This window comes from Nanorana parkeri, unplaced genomic scaffold (assembly GCF_000935625.1).
Source record: "Nanorana parkeri isolate BGI_ZX_2015 unplaced genomic scaffold, ASM93562v1 scaffold1601, whole genome shotgun sequence".
Classification (NCBI taxonomy): Eukaryota; Metazoa; Chordata; class Amphibia; order Anura; family Dicroglossidae; genus Nanorana; species Nanorana parkeri.
This window is the reverse complement of record NW_017307869.1, coordinates 142,734-156,362: the sequence shown is the minus strand read 5'-3', so window position 1 is coordinate 156,362 and position 13,629 is coordinate 142,734. Positions and strand designations below refer to the sequence as shown.

Genomic DNA, 13,629 nt, shown 5'->3' with positions numbered 1-13,629 from the left:
TTAGTATTTCTTTATTTGGTCATGTGATCTATAATATACAGGTTGGGCAATTTATGCTGACCATATGGGCACTGATCTGAACATTCAATGAAACCACCATTTCCATAATTGAATTGAATCTATCCTAACTTATCAGTTCCTTTTTGTCTGTATCATCTCATTCACTTTTCCATTGTTTGAGTAGTTGGAGAATTCCGATTCTAATCCATTGTATGTAGCAATCAAAAGATCCTGAAATGATTGTTTTTTTTTTTTGATGTGTGTTTAATCTAGTAAATGTTGGATAATTAGATGGATGGGGGGGAATTTATAATGCATTCATGCATCCAATCCAGATCATTGCATCGAATGGTGGTTCACATGAAATAAAAATGCATTTACATAAGGTTATATGCAAGTCTAGGGGGTGCAGAACCTTCTTGAATTGGCTCACCTGCGGGTCAGAAGAACCTGTCGGTGAACCATGAATTATTTCAGTCATCTCGAGCTGATGCCGTTGACACAAGTCCCAAGCCCATTGACACAGACCCTAATAAAGGCAGAATCTTTCCAACTCTCTGTTGAGCCTTCCCATTGCTTGCTACCTCCTAATATCTGAAAGATATCATGGTGTCTTTGGAGAATTATAGGTGGCTTTCTTATGAACAAGATATCGACCTTGGGGATGTCACCCTGTACTATATGTGGGCGTCCGGTACAGCTTACGGCTTTCTCATTGTTTTGCTGAACTGAAGATACTTGGGCCACTGAATGGAAAAGTAATTGTTAGGTGCTCACTAGGAGCCCTTTGTGGCAAGGTTAAATAAGGACAATGCAAACCATAAAATAGAAGGTAACCAAGGGTAGGGACTTGTTTTCATATTGATTCAATTCATGCCGATGGTCCATTGTGCTTGAACACACCTGGAAAGATTCTTTGGAAGGACTTTAGAGTTAATCTAAAGCAGAGAACAAAAATTTAATTTATTTGCAGCGTACCAGTGCTTAGATGTGGTGGCTGCATTTTGTTTTTGTTTTTTTTCCTTTTTGATTTTCAACCTGGTGGTCTGGCCAATAACCCACTTCCTGTCCTGAGTGACAACACTCGCTGACCGAACTGTATCTACGGAGGAACAATGCTGTCACCCAAGGACATGGCTATAGAACACCTCCACCTCTCATCTTCTTCATAACATAAGTGGAAGATGTTCTGTGGTCCCCAGAGATAGCTGGGTGCAATGTAACAGATACCAGTATGTAAATGATAACAGTTTAGCAGAGGTAGAGAGCACCAATAACAAGATTTCTGGCAGAATCGGAAGGTATTTGTTTAATCTCCGTTTGATGAATGCAAAGTCTTTTATTGGTATATTTAACAGACTAAAAGCTCATTGTTGGGGTTTTCATTTACTTTAAAGCCTTGGTTCTAAACTGGTGGGTTGCGACCCCGTGTGTTCAGTGGGTCGCCACATGTCTTCCACTTTTCTAGGCGAGAGGCTCCTCAGCCCCCCCTAGCGCAGCACTGTTCAATCTTATATCGAGCAGCCATTCAAAATATGCTGCCCGGTGCCAAGTGTTGACTTGAGGTGGGGTGGGCAGGGGGGTATGGCTGCGAGGAAGCTCCATCCATACGTGCTTTGCTTATAGCTCCCACGCTTGTCCTGTACAGGTGCCTGGACTGGAGTGACATCACATTCTGGCTCCCGACACCTACAGGGTGCGCAAGGGAGCTGTACAAGCATTGCACATATGGATGGAGTTCCATCACAGCACAGCAGCCCACACTGCCGTACGTTCCATTGCAGTGGGACTTGGGTCGCGACTTTATGACCGCGGTCAAATGTGGGTCCTGAGGTTACACAGGTTGAGAACCATTGCTTTAAAGTATAGCATTTTTTTGGCTTTGGATGGAACCACGAAAGGTTACAAAGTCTGGTGTCCCCTGTTGGCAGCTTTTGCCTCGCTTCCAGTGTGGTCACCAGGGCAGAAGTTTAGGGCAGATATCCCAAACAGAAACCTTTAGTAGAAAGGTTTGAACGCTGTCATGCTATTACTGCTGGCATTGTTCCCATTGGAGAGATTTGCCTTTACTTCCTGTGTCATCCGTTATTTTCTAGTCACCTTTTTAGTAGTTACATTTTTGTAAAGATGGCTCAAAGAGGTTAACAAAACATCAGTAAATGGCTAGCATTTAAAGTATAGGTAAACGCAATCACTTCTATAATCTTAATGCCATCTCAAAAGTCGTCACGTTCAGTCTTTTTAAACCTGCAGCTTTCATTAAAAAAGAATCAATGGTGATCCTGCCACGAAGGTCCAAAACTCTGTCCCTTTCGCCCAATTAACTCTTCTGTGTTGTCACCCTGTCACATGAACCCCCACTAGAGACTGAAAAAGCTGCCCCTAGCAACGATGTTAAGCTGCTGCTGGAGGTCATGCATGTAGACAGGAAGTGGCTGCAGGAGGTCAACAGCCCAGAGAAGCAATAAAAGAAGGAAAAATGGAAAACAAGGATTTTCTAAACGACAAAAACATGACAATTGCTTATGAATCAAATGGCTTTAGTCATGATTTAGTTTAGATGTCATGCAGTTGGGGGTTAGAGGGATGGGATTTATCAAAATCTAGTGAGTAACTGCATGAGGCGTTTTTCTGAGAAAAGTCATTACAATTCTGGGCTCTTCCTGTAAATCAGGGCCGCTAAAACCTGCAATGTACAATGTGATCTCTACCAGCGCATAGGTTTGTGGGTTCAAATTCTATTTTTGGCCCGGCTTTTCCTTTGTTGATGTAGCAACCTGTTTCAGTGCATAAGGAAATTTGTGACAGATGAATGTTGGTCCTGAACACCTCGCAGCTCTTTGGCACACATCCTGTCATTTTTGTTCTATGTCTTCCTGTGATGAAGGTGGTCTGACAAGTTCTACCATTCATGAAAAAAAACATTCTCTGAAATTGTGTGCATTCCACACAGGAAGAGGCCTTATGTGAGAGAAGCAGCCTTTGTGTCTGAAGGAAGTGTGTTGCCCAAAACAACCAGAAACTTTCTTTTTTTTTTTTTTGGACAACAAAAGCCCAACTCTAGAGAACTTATTTTTGCAGAAAGTTGCCAGGTTAATATGAAAGTTTTTCCCTACCCTTTGGAAGATTTTTTTTTTTTTTTTCCCCCTCATTTCCTGTGTTGTCTCCAAGACAGGAAGTGGGCAACATCTTTCCAACAGGTTCCTGTTGTAACAAGCCAACCAATAGCTTTTCTTTTGTAACCTGATGGAAGGGACAACTAAAATCATCAGATTGGATGCTTTGGGTGATGCACTATAGGTTGAACTCGATGGACTTGTGTCCTTTTTGAACCTGATTAACTATGTAACCTTCCTCCTTTCATTAGTTTGGGCCTCTGTTGAGCTTGTATGTTTTCTGCCCCAGCCCTTTTTCGTACTACACTTTCAGTACAGGTTGCCCAACATTACTACTAAATACTGAACAATAGAGAGCCATGTTATGTCAGGCTGCCCTAATAACTGCACCCCCACCCCTTGGTAGAGTAAACCTATAACTGGGGAGCTCGGTGGTGTAACCATGTTAACAATGAGAGCGAGAATGTGAAATCCATGAGCCAAAAATAATGGCACCAAGCTTTGTTTCTTACAGCCGCACTGTGAAGATCGCCATTACGAATGTCATGACTAATATCTCTTCCCGTTCTCTTGCAGGGAGCGTATTGAGCTAGTTGAGGAAGCCAAAAAGATGGAGATGGCCAAGTTTCGTTGCATCTTGCCTGTATATGGGATCTGCAGTGAGCCCGTTGGCCTGGTCATGGAGTACATGGAGACCGGTTCTTTGGAGAAGCTGTTGGCCTCGGAGCGCTTGCCGTGGGACTTGCGTTTTAGGATCATCCATGAGACTGCAGTGGGAATGAACTTTCTCCATTGCATGAACCCACCACTGCTCCATATGGATTTGAAGCCAGCCAATATTCTGCTTGATGGACATTATCATGTCAAGGTATGGGACATTTACTGTTCTAAATCTCTTTTACTAGTTTGTGGGTAGACCCTCTTTATCTTCTGTGTTATGAAGCTCCATCATTTATTTAAATAATAATCCTAGTTTATAGAGTTTTTAGTAATCTTCGGAACCCAGCAAGGGTTTCTGTCCTAGGAAGCCAATTATGAGACTTCCATTTTGCGTGTTATGTAGCACTGATTGTGTCCAGCAAACTCATCACAGAAGGTTACAGTTATTGGAGAAATATCAGGTCTGTCTTTGCTGATGTCCTCCTGTCAATACTAGTCCTCTGGCTGACAGATGTAGGTTAATTATGACTTTGGACTCCACTGGCTAAATGTTTGTTTTAGGATAGTGACTTGGAGCATTTAACCCAGGGGATCAACACAACTGCCAGGCAGTTGGCATTCCAGAAGTTGGTCAGCAGTGGCGGACTAGGAATTTCTGAACAGCTTTTCCATTTTCTGAGTGTGCCCCTACACTTGCTTCCACTTCAGCTGTTGTTCTCTTGGGGGTTTCGAGCAATTCTGAAGCTACCAGGTTATTGGCCAGGTGGCTCTACTTTCTTAGGGAGTCACTGGTTTCCAGTATGGGCTGCCCCATAGATAGCCCGGCTTCACAAACACACAGATTTGATTGGCTGAAGATGGCTTAGGAACCAAACCGTTCCTACACTGTTTGGTTAGCCTTTCTACTTCCTACACTGTTTGGTTAGCTTAACAAAATAATGTTTGTTTTGGTAACAGTGGTAGCCAATCAGCTGCACTTGCCTGTAGGATACCCCTGCAATAGGTGGAGGGTAAGTGCAAAGCATTTCCTTGTACTTTTTATAGCAGGGGTAGCCAAACTCCGGCCCTCCAGCTGTGGTGAAACTACAAATCCCATGATGCATCTCTCTCCGGGAGTCATGGGATTTGTAGTTCCACCACAGCTGGAGGGCCGAAATTTGGCTACCCCTGTTTTATATGAACATCTCATCAATTCTTAGCCGGTAGCACATGGTGGATCTGTTGTCTTAGTCGGGGGTGGACAAATATGGAATTCAGGAGCCGGGTTGTGCAATCCAGGAGCCAGCATTGACAACTAGGGCAAAACCTCAAAAGTTGGGGGGCCAGCTGTCATTTAAAAAATGATTGGTTACCTGGCTCCTGGGATTTGTCCAGTCCTGGACTTTATTAGTTGAAGGTTGGCATCATAGACCTGAACCAACACCAAGCACTGGTAACCAATCAGCTTGGCTTCACATAAGGACACATCTACCAATCGGCGTGTGGAGGGAAAGTGTAGATATCTTTTTGCTTTCTTTCTGATTGTATGTATGTATGTGTGTGTGTGTAATATATATATATTATAGGAAGTAGATCTGCTCAGTCAGTCATAGAATGTTTTGCCTCTAAGCTTAGCACAGTCACTTATTCAGCTGGATCTTGTAAATGATTATCATTGACTATGTTGCACTGTGTAGTCCTATAAGAGACTTGTAAAAGGAAGCCGCTGACTTGTGTGTTTGATGTGGTACAGTTACCCAACGTGCCGCATCGTGTCCTATAGAACCCCTGAATCTCTCCGGATTATGGCATTGACTCCGTAGCATCCATCGGTGTCTTTGATGTGATTGAGTATAGAAAACTATGTGGGTTTGTAGGGGCTTTAAAGTGTATGTAAAGCCCAACCGATTTTCTTTTTAGTTTTGGATGGACTGGTGAGGGGTTGGAAGACAATAAAAGTTAGCCTGGTGAGGGGTCTCCAGTACAGAGAGGATGCAAAATACTAATAATGCTGAACTCCGCCCTTCCCTTCAGTCTTGTGCAGTTGTACCGGCTCCACTCCTGGACTGAAATTTCTTACTCTGATTTGGCTGCACACTGAGAGCTACTCGCAATGTGTATTAGAAGCTGCAGCAAGTCAGAAATGGGACATTTTGCATTTTTGCGCAGTGCTTTCCAATGCGTTATAACACATCACGACGTGCTGCTGTGCATACAGTTGAATGAAGTGTAAAGTCAAAGTTTAAAAAAGTTGGGGAAAAAAAGCAAGCACAGCCTTGTGTTTAACAATACATCATAGCACATGTGCCCAACGCAAACCTTGACGTGTGCCCATTGGTAGGCATGAGGACATTACCTGGGACATGTATTCCGGTAAGGTGACCTGAGTTCACTTTGATATCCCTTGTCACAGATCAGTTCCTCGAAGTGTTGAAGCCAGCCAAGCAGCTTATATTTTCAGGGAGAGGTCTGCCATGGCAACCTAATTCTCTCCGTACAGGTTGCCTGTAAACGCCGTCATGTGATACCGGACACTGGCAGACAATATGGATCCCCTGCCCAGATCCGATTGCACTACCTGCGTCTATTTAATATTTCCCATAACTCACCCCTGCATTAGTTGTTGATGTAACCGTGCATACTGGCCGCACTGATGTTTTATATAACTGACTTGGTATGTGTGGAATGTGCTTTTTAATGCTGTGAATTGCACTGCCTATTTAATATCGTCGTCCGTGAGTCACCTGTAATAGGGAGGCCATTGTCTGTGAGGGATTTCCCAGCAGGCCGTGCGGCTCAGACCCATTCTGACATAGCAATGTGTCTGCCTTCTTCCCCTGGAATTCAGGGACATGAGAGCTTTATAATTGCTACAGTGACCCAGCACGATGCCAGGGAGATGAGCTGGCCACATTGCTCCGTGTGTTGTCATACTGACAACACACATACTGTCATAAATATCGGGGATCTATGACAAATCTGGGACATGGCGATTTAAAGAGGAACTTGAGGTCGATATAAAACAAAAGCAGCTGTGTATAGTAACCAATCGGCTTCTTCAGTTAGGCTATGAAAATGAAAGCTAGATGCTGATTGGCTGTCTTTATGTTTTTTTGCTAGGCCTCATTCACACTGACATTGACAAACCTATGTCTATAGAACATTTATACATCCATATAAATTATATTTAATGGTAATTTTAATGGTCGGGGGATTTATCAAAACTAGAGCAGTTGCCGATGGCAAGCAATCCGCTTTCACATTTCATTTTCAATGCTTAACTGAGCAAATTCAAAAGAGAAACTGATTGGTTGCCATGTGCAACTTCTCTCCTCGTACTTTTACCATCGTTTTGGTGTGTTTTAGAGAACATCGAAATCTGTGTGTCTTTCTATCAATCCAATTGAAGTTTAGCTTTAGGGCACACCGTAACGCATGTACTGTTACTGCTGCCAAGTAGGGCTGCAACAACTAATCAACATAATCGATTATAATCGATTATTGAAAAAGTTGTCAACTTTTCCAATAATCGATTAATCGGCTTCTGATCAGTTGGCCCTGTTCACGGCTCCACACACGCTGCGCGCCCCACCTCCTCCCTAACTCACGCTCAACGCTGACAGACCCGCATCCACGCTTTACACGCCACACCTCCTTCCAGCCTCGCACTCACCGCCCGCCCACATTCTCCATCGGCACAGGGACGCGGGGAGATGTAGTAAGGAGGAGCAGGTGTGGGGGGGATGACAGCGGCAGATTGACAGGCCCAATCTCAGAAGCAAGTTGCTGGAAGACTGCTCAGGTAAGCCTGCACTTTCCCACACATGGTGCTCTATAATGTATTGCTGGGATTTGTATTCCTCTATAGCTGATGGTACATTGTGCTGTATATTATACATGGGAATACAAATCCCAGCAATACATTATATACTGTATGTATAATGTACTATTGCTGGGATTTGTTGTACTCTATAGTTGGGGATATTCTGCACTGCGCTGTATAGAGGACTACAAATCCCAGCAATAATACATTATACAGCGCCATGTGGAATTCCACCAGCTATAGAGGAGCACTACAAATATACAGTGGTGCACTGCCGAATACCACTGGCTATAGAGGACTATAAAACCCAGCAACAGTACATTATACAGCGCAATGCAGAATACCACCAGCTATAATGTACTATTGCTGGGATTTGTTGTGCTCCTCTATAGCTGGTGATATTCTGCATTGCGCTGTATATTGTACTATTGCTGGGATTTGTAGTCCTCTATAGCCGGTGCCATTCTGCATTGATTGCTGTATAATTTTACACTTTCCATTTCACTATATTGCACACCACACTTTTTTTTTCTTTTTTACTTCCACCGCTCCAAGCTTGCTCCTTTCAATACAAACTAGTAGTCCATCACTGGAGCCATTTTTTAAAATGTATTTGATTGTTTATCCGATTAACCGATTAATCGAACTTAATAATCGGCTAACTAATCGATTTTGAAAATAATCGTAAGCTGCAGCTCTACTGCCAAGCATCTCGCATTGCGTTTTGTTTTTTTTATAACTTTATTTAACACATTGCCACGTGTAACGTGCCGCGCTGGGGGTAAAACGTATGCCTGCATCATTTATGGCAACGCACACCAACACAGCCCATTGGTGTGGACAGGCCCTACACATGTCAAGGGCTTTTTGCTTTGTCTTTGCATTGAGACCTCGTTGGGCAATGCTGGTGTGAAATGAGCCCTTTCTGTAGGTTTGATCAAATTAATATGCAATTCAGGATCCAGCAGGTTTTTCTGTTTTTAGGCACCAACTCCGCTGACCGCCACTACGAAACCCTCAAAAGTTAGGCGCCGGCTGTTATTTTTAAGTAGCATTGGCATCCTGGCTCCTGGGATTTGTCCAGCCTCGCCTTACTGGCTCCCCTTCTGGCTGATATCGTTGATGGCTGTGTCTTGGAAGAACTTCCCCTTCCCAGAATCCTCCTGGCTGATTATCTGCCCGGGACATGGCTGTGCTTGCAGCAGTGAAGTTGCGCAATGCGAACAGATCGCTCCGCTCTGTGTTTTCAGCTATTACTGTTCTTGAGCCTTATGCCAACCCGTCTTGGGGTTTTAGAAAATAGTTTGGCTTAGAAATGAAAGCATGCGCTCTTCCTGTAGTGATAACACTTGTTTCCGCAAGTCCCGTGTACTGCAAAGCCGAGACCTCTGTGACCTTCATACCTGAACACGGTCGGAATATTTTTTTTTCCCCACCCTTCAGCACTTACTTTTCTGGTACGGCGACTTCTTAAGACAACTACAGTTATAAGCGGAGAATAACCAAATAAATACGATTAATGAGGACGAAGCTCAGGCCCATAACTTTCCGAAAGTTCTTTAAAATAGACTGTTTGTAGAAAGGCCCTGCAATGAAATGTACACAAAGCTGTTCCAAACGCGGCTTGCTTATCTAATTCCTTATTTAAAAGAATGCTACAGTCCAGATCGAAATCTCAAGTCTATTTGCAGCTGAGGGCAGGTTCCTAATCTAAGCATTGGGGCAATGAGAGGGAAGCCACAGCTGGGAGTAACTGCGGTGACAAAGAATGGAAGTGGTCCAGAGATCACTCACACTGCCAATACCCTGTAGGAGAATTGTGATAAATGCCTGTAAATCACGGGTAGGCGAACTTCGGCCCTCCAACTGTGGTGGGACTACAAGACCCGCAACAGCCACAGTCATCACTCTGAGACAGATGCATGATGGGATTTGAAGTCTCACTACAGCTGGAGGGCCGAAGTTTGCTCTAAATTAAAAAACAAAAAGTTAACTTAACTGTATGATAAATGAGCACCAGTTGCAATCCAAGCTGCCGTGGCACTTCTACCGGAGATAACTTCAGTGCCTGTTCTCTCTAGATCTCGGATTTTGGCCTTGCCAAGTGGAACGGCTTATCCAATTCCCATGAGCTGAGTTTGGATGGAATTTGTGGGACCATTGCCTACCTGCCACCGGAGCGCTTCAAGGAGAAGAACAGAAACTTTGACACCAAACACGACGTCTACAGGTGAGATGAGGAATCATTGGGGGGCTTAGCGGGGATTCATGGTGGACATTCTTGGTCCCCAAAATGCAGCACTTCACCTTCTCCACAATCTTGCCATAGTACCTGGTGTGTGGCTGTTTTTACTTTCAACACGAGCTGAAGGATGTAAAGCTCCAGCCAAAATTTTTTCTTTTAACAATTGGGAAGTGTTAAACCCCTAATTAGCAACAGAAAGCTATATTCCTTTTGGGCAAATTTCCCTTCATATCCTGTTCAGGGATTACAAATCTTCCAACAAGAACACCGACGCCAATAAAAACTTGATGACCGGTTCCAGTCTTTCAAAAACTTAAAGTAGAAACATGGAAGAGTGATGGCAGGTAAAGACCAAGTGGGTCGTCCAGCCCATTGGGCAACCCTGAACTTTGTTAATGTGGGGCAAAACAACAGGTTCACTTTAATGCCCCCCTTGCCAGCAGCACATGTTAATCCTTGCCCCATTTCCATGTGTAAAGTTCTAAATTGCTAGGAATGAAAGCTTATTAGGACCCACCCTATCCCCATGTGACAATGCTTGCCAAACATCAGCACTGTCACATGAGCCGAGTCTCCTCCATACCTGGAAGTTTCAGGATATATATATTTTGTTAGTCCAATAAAAAAGGTATCATTGCACACTGCAATACTGCATTTTTGTCTTTTTTGACTATATATATATTATTATTTTTTTTTGGTGGCTATATGGCGTTCAGGGGAGTATAGAAAGGGCTGAGGGTTAGACCAAAGTTTGCTATAAAAATAAAGTGCTGGCTAGAGTGGCCCACTACAACATGCAGTACATGAAGCCATGACAGTGCAATAAGCCAAAATAGCCAATCGGAAACCATTTTTTTTCCCCCACTGAGTTGCTGAATCCTGGCCCACTATTTACTATTGTCAGTGCATTATTGAATAACCCAATTGTGTCTGATGCCTGCTTTGTGCCTCTGTTACTGTTTGTGTTTTAATTAGATGTATTTTTCCTTCCAGTTTTGCCATTGTGATTTGGGGAATCCTTACACAGCAGAAACCTTTTGCAGGTAAGTCTCTACCTTATTTACAAGCTGCACATTCATACCTAATGCAGCTTACAGTTGTGTGTGTGTGTGTGTTCTTCAGTCCCTGAGCTGTACAATTGGTTTGCCTTTCTTCCCACTTGTGATTTCCAAAAAAGAAAATCACTCTAATAATGCTAAACTGCATTGTTCCCTGCACTGGGACCCTAGGCCAGGCTGTGCTGTCTGTCAGGTGTGCTGGGATCACAAGACTGTCTGTCTGAATAGAATTACAGGCAAAAAACTCACATGTATGTCTGTGAAGGTTCTCATTCATCCAGGTCATGGTATATCTGTAAAAAATAAGTCAAGGCAACTGGACTTGCTGTATTTTTCTTGAAGATGTTTCACTGGTCATCCGACCAGCTATCTCAATTTAGAATGACTTGTACAAAAATTCTCTGGGCATAAATATGGTGAATGTCTCTCCAATCCACATAATCTTTTAGTCACAACCAGGTGTTGATTGCATTTGCATAAACGGAGTCTAGGAGGTGTTAATAACCTGCCCAAAAGCAGCATTGTATGTGGCAGACATGTACGGATGTATGCCACATACATATGTATGGATTTTTTTCTATGTTTTGTCTTACATTGTTCATCATGTCGATTAAAGCTGAGCACAAGGCAAACTACTAAAACAAACAGCAGGCTCTCCAGCAACCATTAGATTCCAATTGGACATGTAAGCCGGCAAAAAATTTGTTTCATTTCCGATTTTTTCTTTCTTTCGGGTCCGAACGCTGTTTCATTTTTTGATTCGGATCTTTTGGCGTTTCGTTTTAGTTTTCAGACGGGGTTTTCTGATTGGCCAGAAAACAGTCACGTGTCCGAATTAGTTTCATTTTGAACAAAATGCGGATGATCCGAAACTACGTTAAAAGAACTTTCGGATTTGTTTGCCTTCGGCCTCATTGGAATTCAGACATTCGGATGCATCCGAGTGCCCAAATCATGAAATTCCGTCCAGATTTGCATTCGAAATGAGACAAAATTGACATGTCCAATTCCATATTTAATTTGTTGGCTTAAAGGGGGCAGATTAATAAAAAAAGCTGAAATCCCGTGTTTCTTTTATTTGCACTGATTATTAAAAAAAAAGCCACAAATCTCACCTTTAAAACTGAACTCCAGGTAGATATAAAAGACGCAAACTAATGCAGCTCTCTAATCATTATCCATCATTCCATTTCTTTTCTTTAAATATAAGCAGTGGCAGGTACCTGAATTTTATCTGGTACCAGTCTCTTGCAGACCCTGTAGAGCAAAGCTCAGAGTGCCAGAGGAAGAAGCAAAACAAGGAGCCAATCAGTTCTGCTGCTGCGTTAGGGACATGCTGTTGACAGGAAAGAGCAGAGAGACAGAGGGATGAGCTCATCAGTCTGCTGCTTCTTCTTTTCTGCTTAACTGCAGTAAAATCAGGCCCCCTGTCCTGCCAATCAGAGCTGTACAGTCTGGCATAGGTGTGTAAATCTCAGGACTGGATAGACAGAAAACAAATCCTTTGGCAGCTAAACACAGCTCCCTTAAAAGTATTTAGCTGTCTGCTTATAGTTCAGCTTTAACTTGAAGTACAAGTTTGACATTTTTTTTCCCTCCTCTCGTTTGCCAATATTTTCTGCTGTGACACGCTTCACATAGTCAGTTTCCGGTCGTCTGTCTGAATCTGTACTGGGCAAGCTGGGACGCATACCTACAGCCCATGCTCCCAGGCAATCTTTGCAGTGTGACTGATGGTTTAATAGCTGTGCGTGGGTGGAAGGATGTGCAAAGTACAAGGCTAAAATTCGGGGATTTTGTTGTTTTTACTTTCTCCGTTTTTTGTACATGGCTAAACATGCAGGTGAAGCATATCAGCCAGATGATTTATATTGTGTACCTGTGGGGGAATATCACTGGCTCAGGCCCACCCCTGCCTATGCATGCACCTTACTATTGGCTCCTCACTAACCAGTGGTAAAGAGCAGACTAGAACTGGTGACACCACAAGCTGGTCAGTAATTGAATTACAAAGCGTTTTGGGGGTTTCAGGGCACTGTATAGGGGGGAAGGGATGCAGCATGTAGGTGCTTGTTGGTGACATTTGAAAGTAATGCACCTAGCCTGCAGATTTATGGACTACACTGGGGATGCCCACTGCGAGCAAATGCATTCTGCCTATGAATGTCCGCACCTCCAGACTGATGTCCAGGTCCTCCCAAAAGCCAGCCAACTGCTTGCATTAGGGCTGGGGGCTCTTGAGAGGAGTACCAAGTTAGGGGGCTGTGATTCCAGAAGCCATGTACAGACGCCTGCCAGCCGCATCCACCAGCAATGATCTGCCTGCATTGCACAGAAACCCAGGGATAATGTCCCTGGGTCTAATAAGTCTATTATCATGTAGATGAGAGAGAGGCAAAAAATAAACTTCAGCTTTACGTGAACTTGAAGGGTGTGTTTTATTGTCGTTTCAGCTACATTGCTATATTTTTGTCTTTTATAGATGAGAAGAATATTCTGCATATCATGGTGAAGGTGGGAGGCGGCCTACGGCCAGACCTACAGCACATACCAAGGGCGAGACCGCAGCAATGTGACAACATGATCAAGCTGATGCAGAGGTGCTGGAGAGATAAGACCAGGGAACGGCCAACATTTCAAGGTAGGAGCTCTGCCAGTGTTCAGCCGTCAACATCCACATCAACTGACCAACTGCAGAGGAGCTTGCAATAAGCATGTTAAACATCAGCCAGTCTATGTAAATTTTAA

General features: G+C 43.5%; 1 protein-coding gene across 1 annotated transcript in view; it reads left to right on the top strand.

The window, feature by feature from the left end:
- The window catches only part of RIPK4 (receptor interacting serine/threonine kinase 4), a 35,127-nt gene that overhangs the window by 10,835 nt on the left and 10,663 nt on the right, over positions 1-13,629 (top strand). The window contains exons 2-5 of the mRNA XM_018570812.1: positions 3,693-3,984; positions 9,660-9,808; positions 10,817-10,866; positions 13,364-13,522. Coding sequence (XP_018426314.1) covers positions 3,693-3,984; positions 9,660-9,808; positions 10,817-10,866; positions 13,364-13,522 — 650 coding nt within the window. The remainder of the gene's footprint in view (positions 1-3,692; positions 3,985-9,659; positions 9,809-10,816; positions 10,867-13,363; positions 13,523-13,629) is intronic.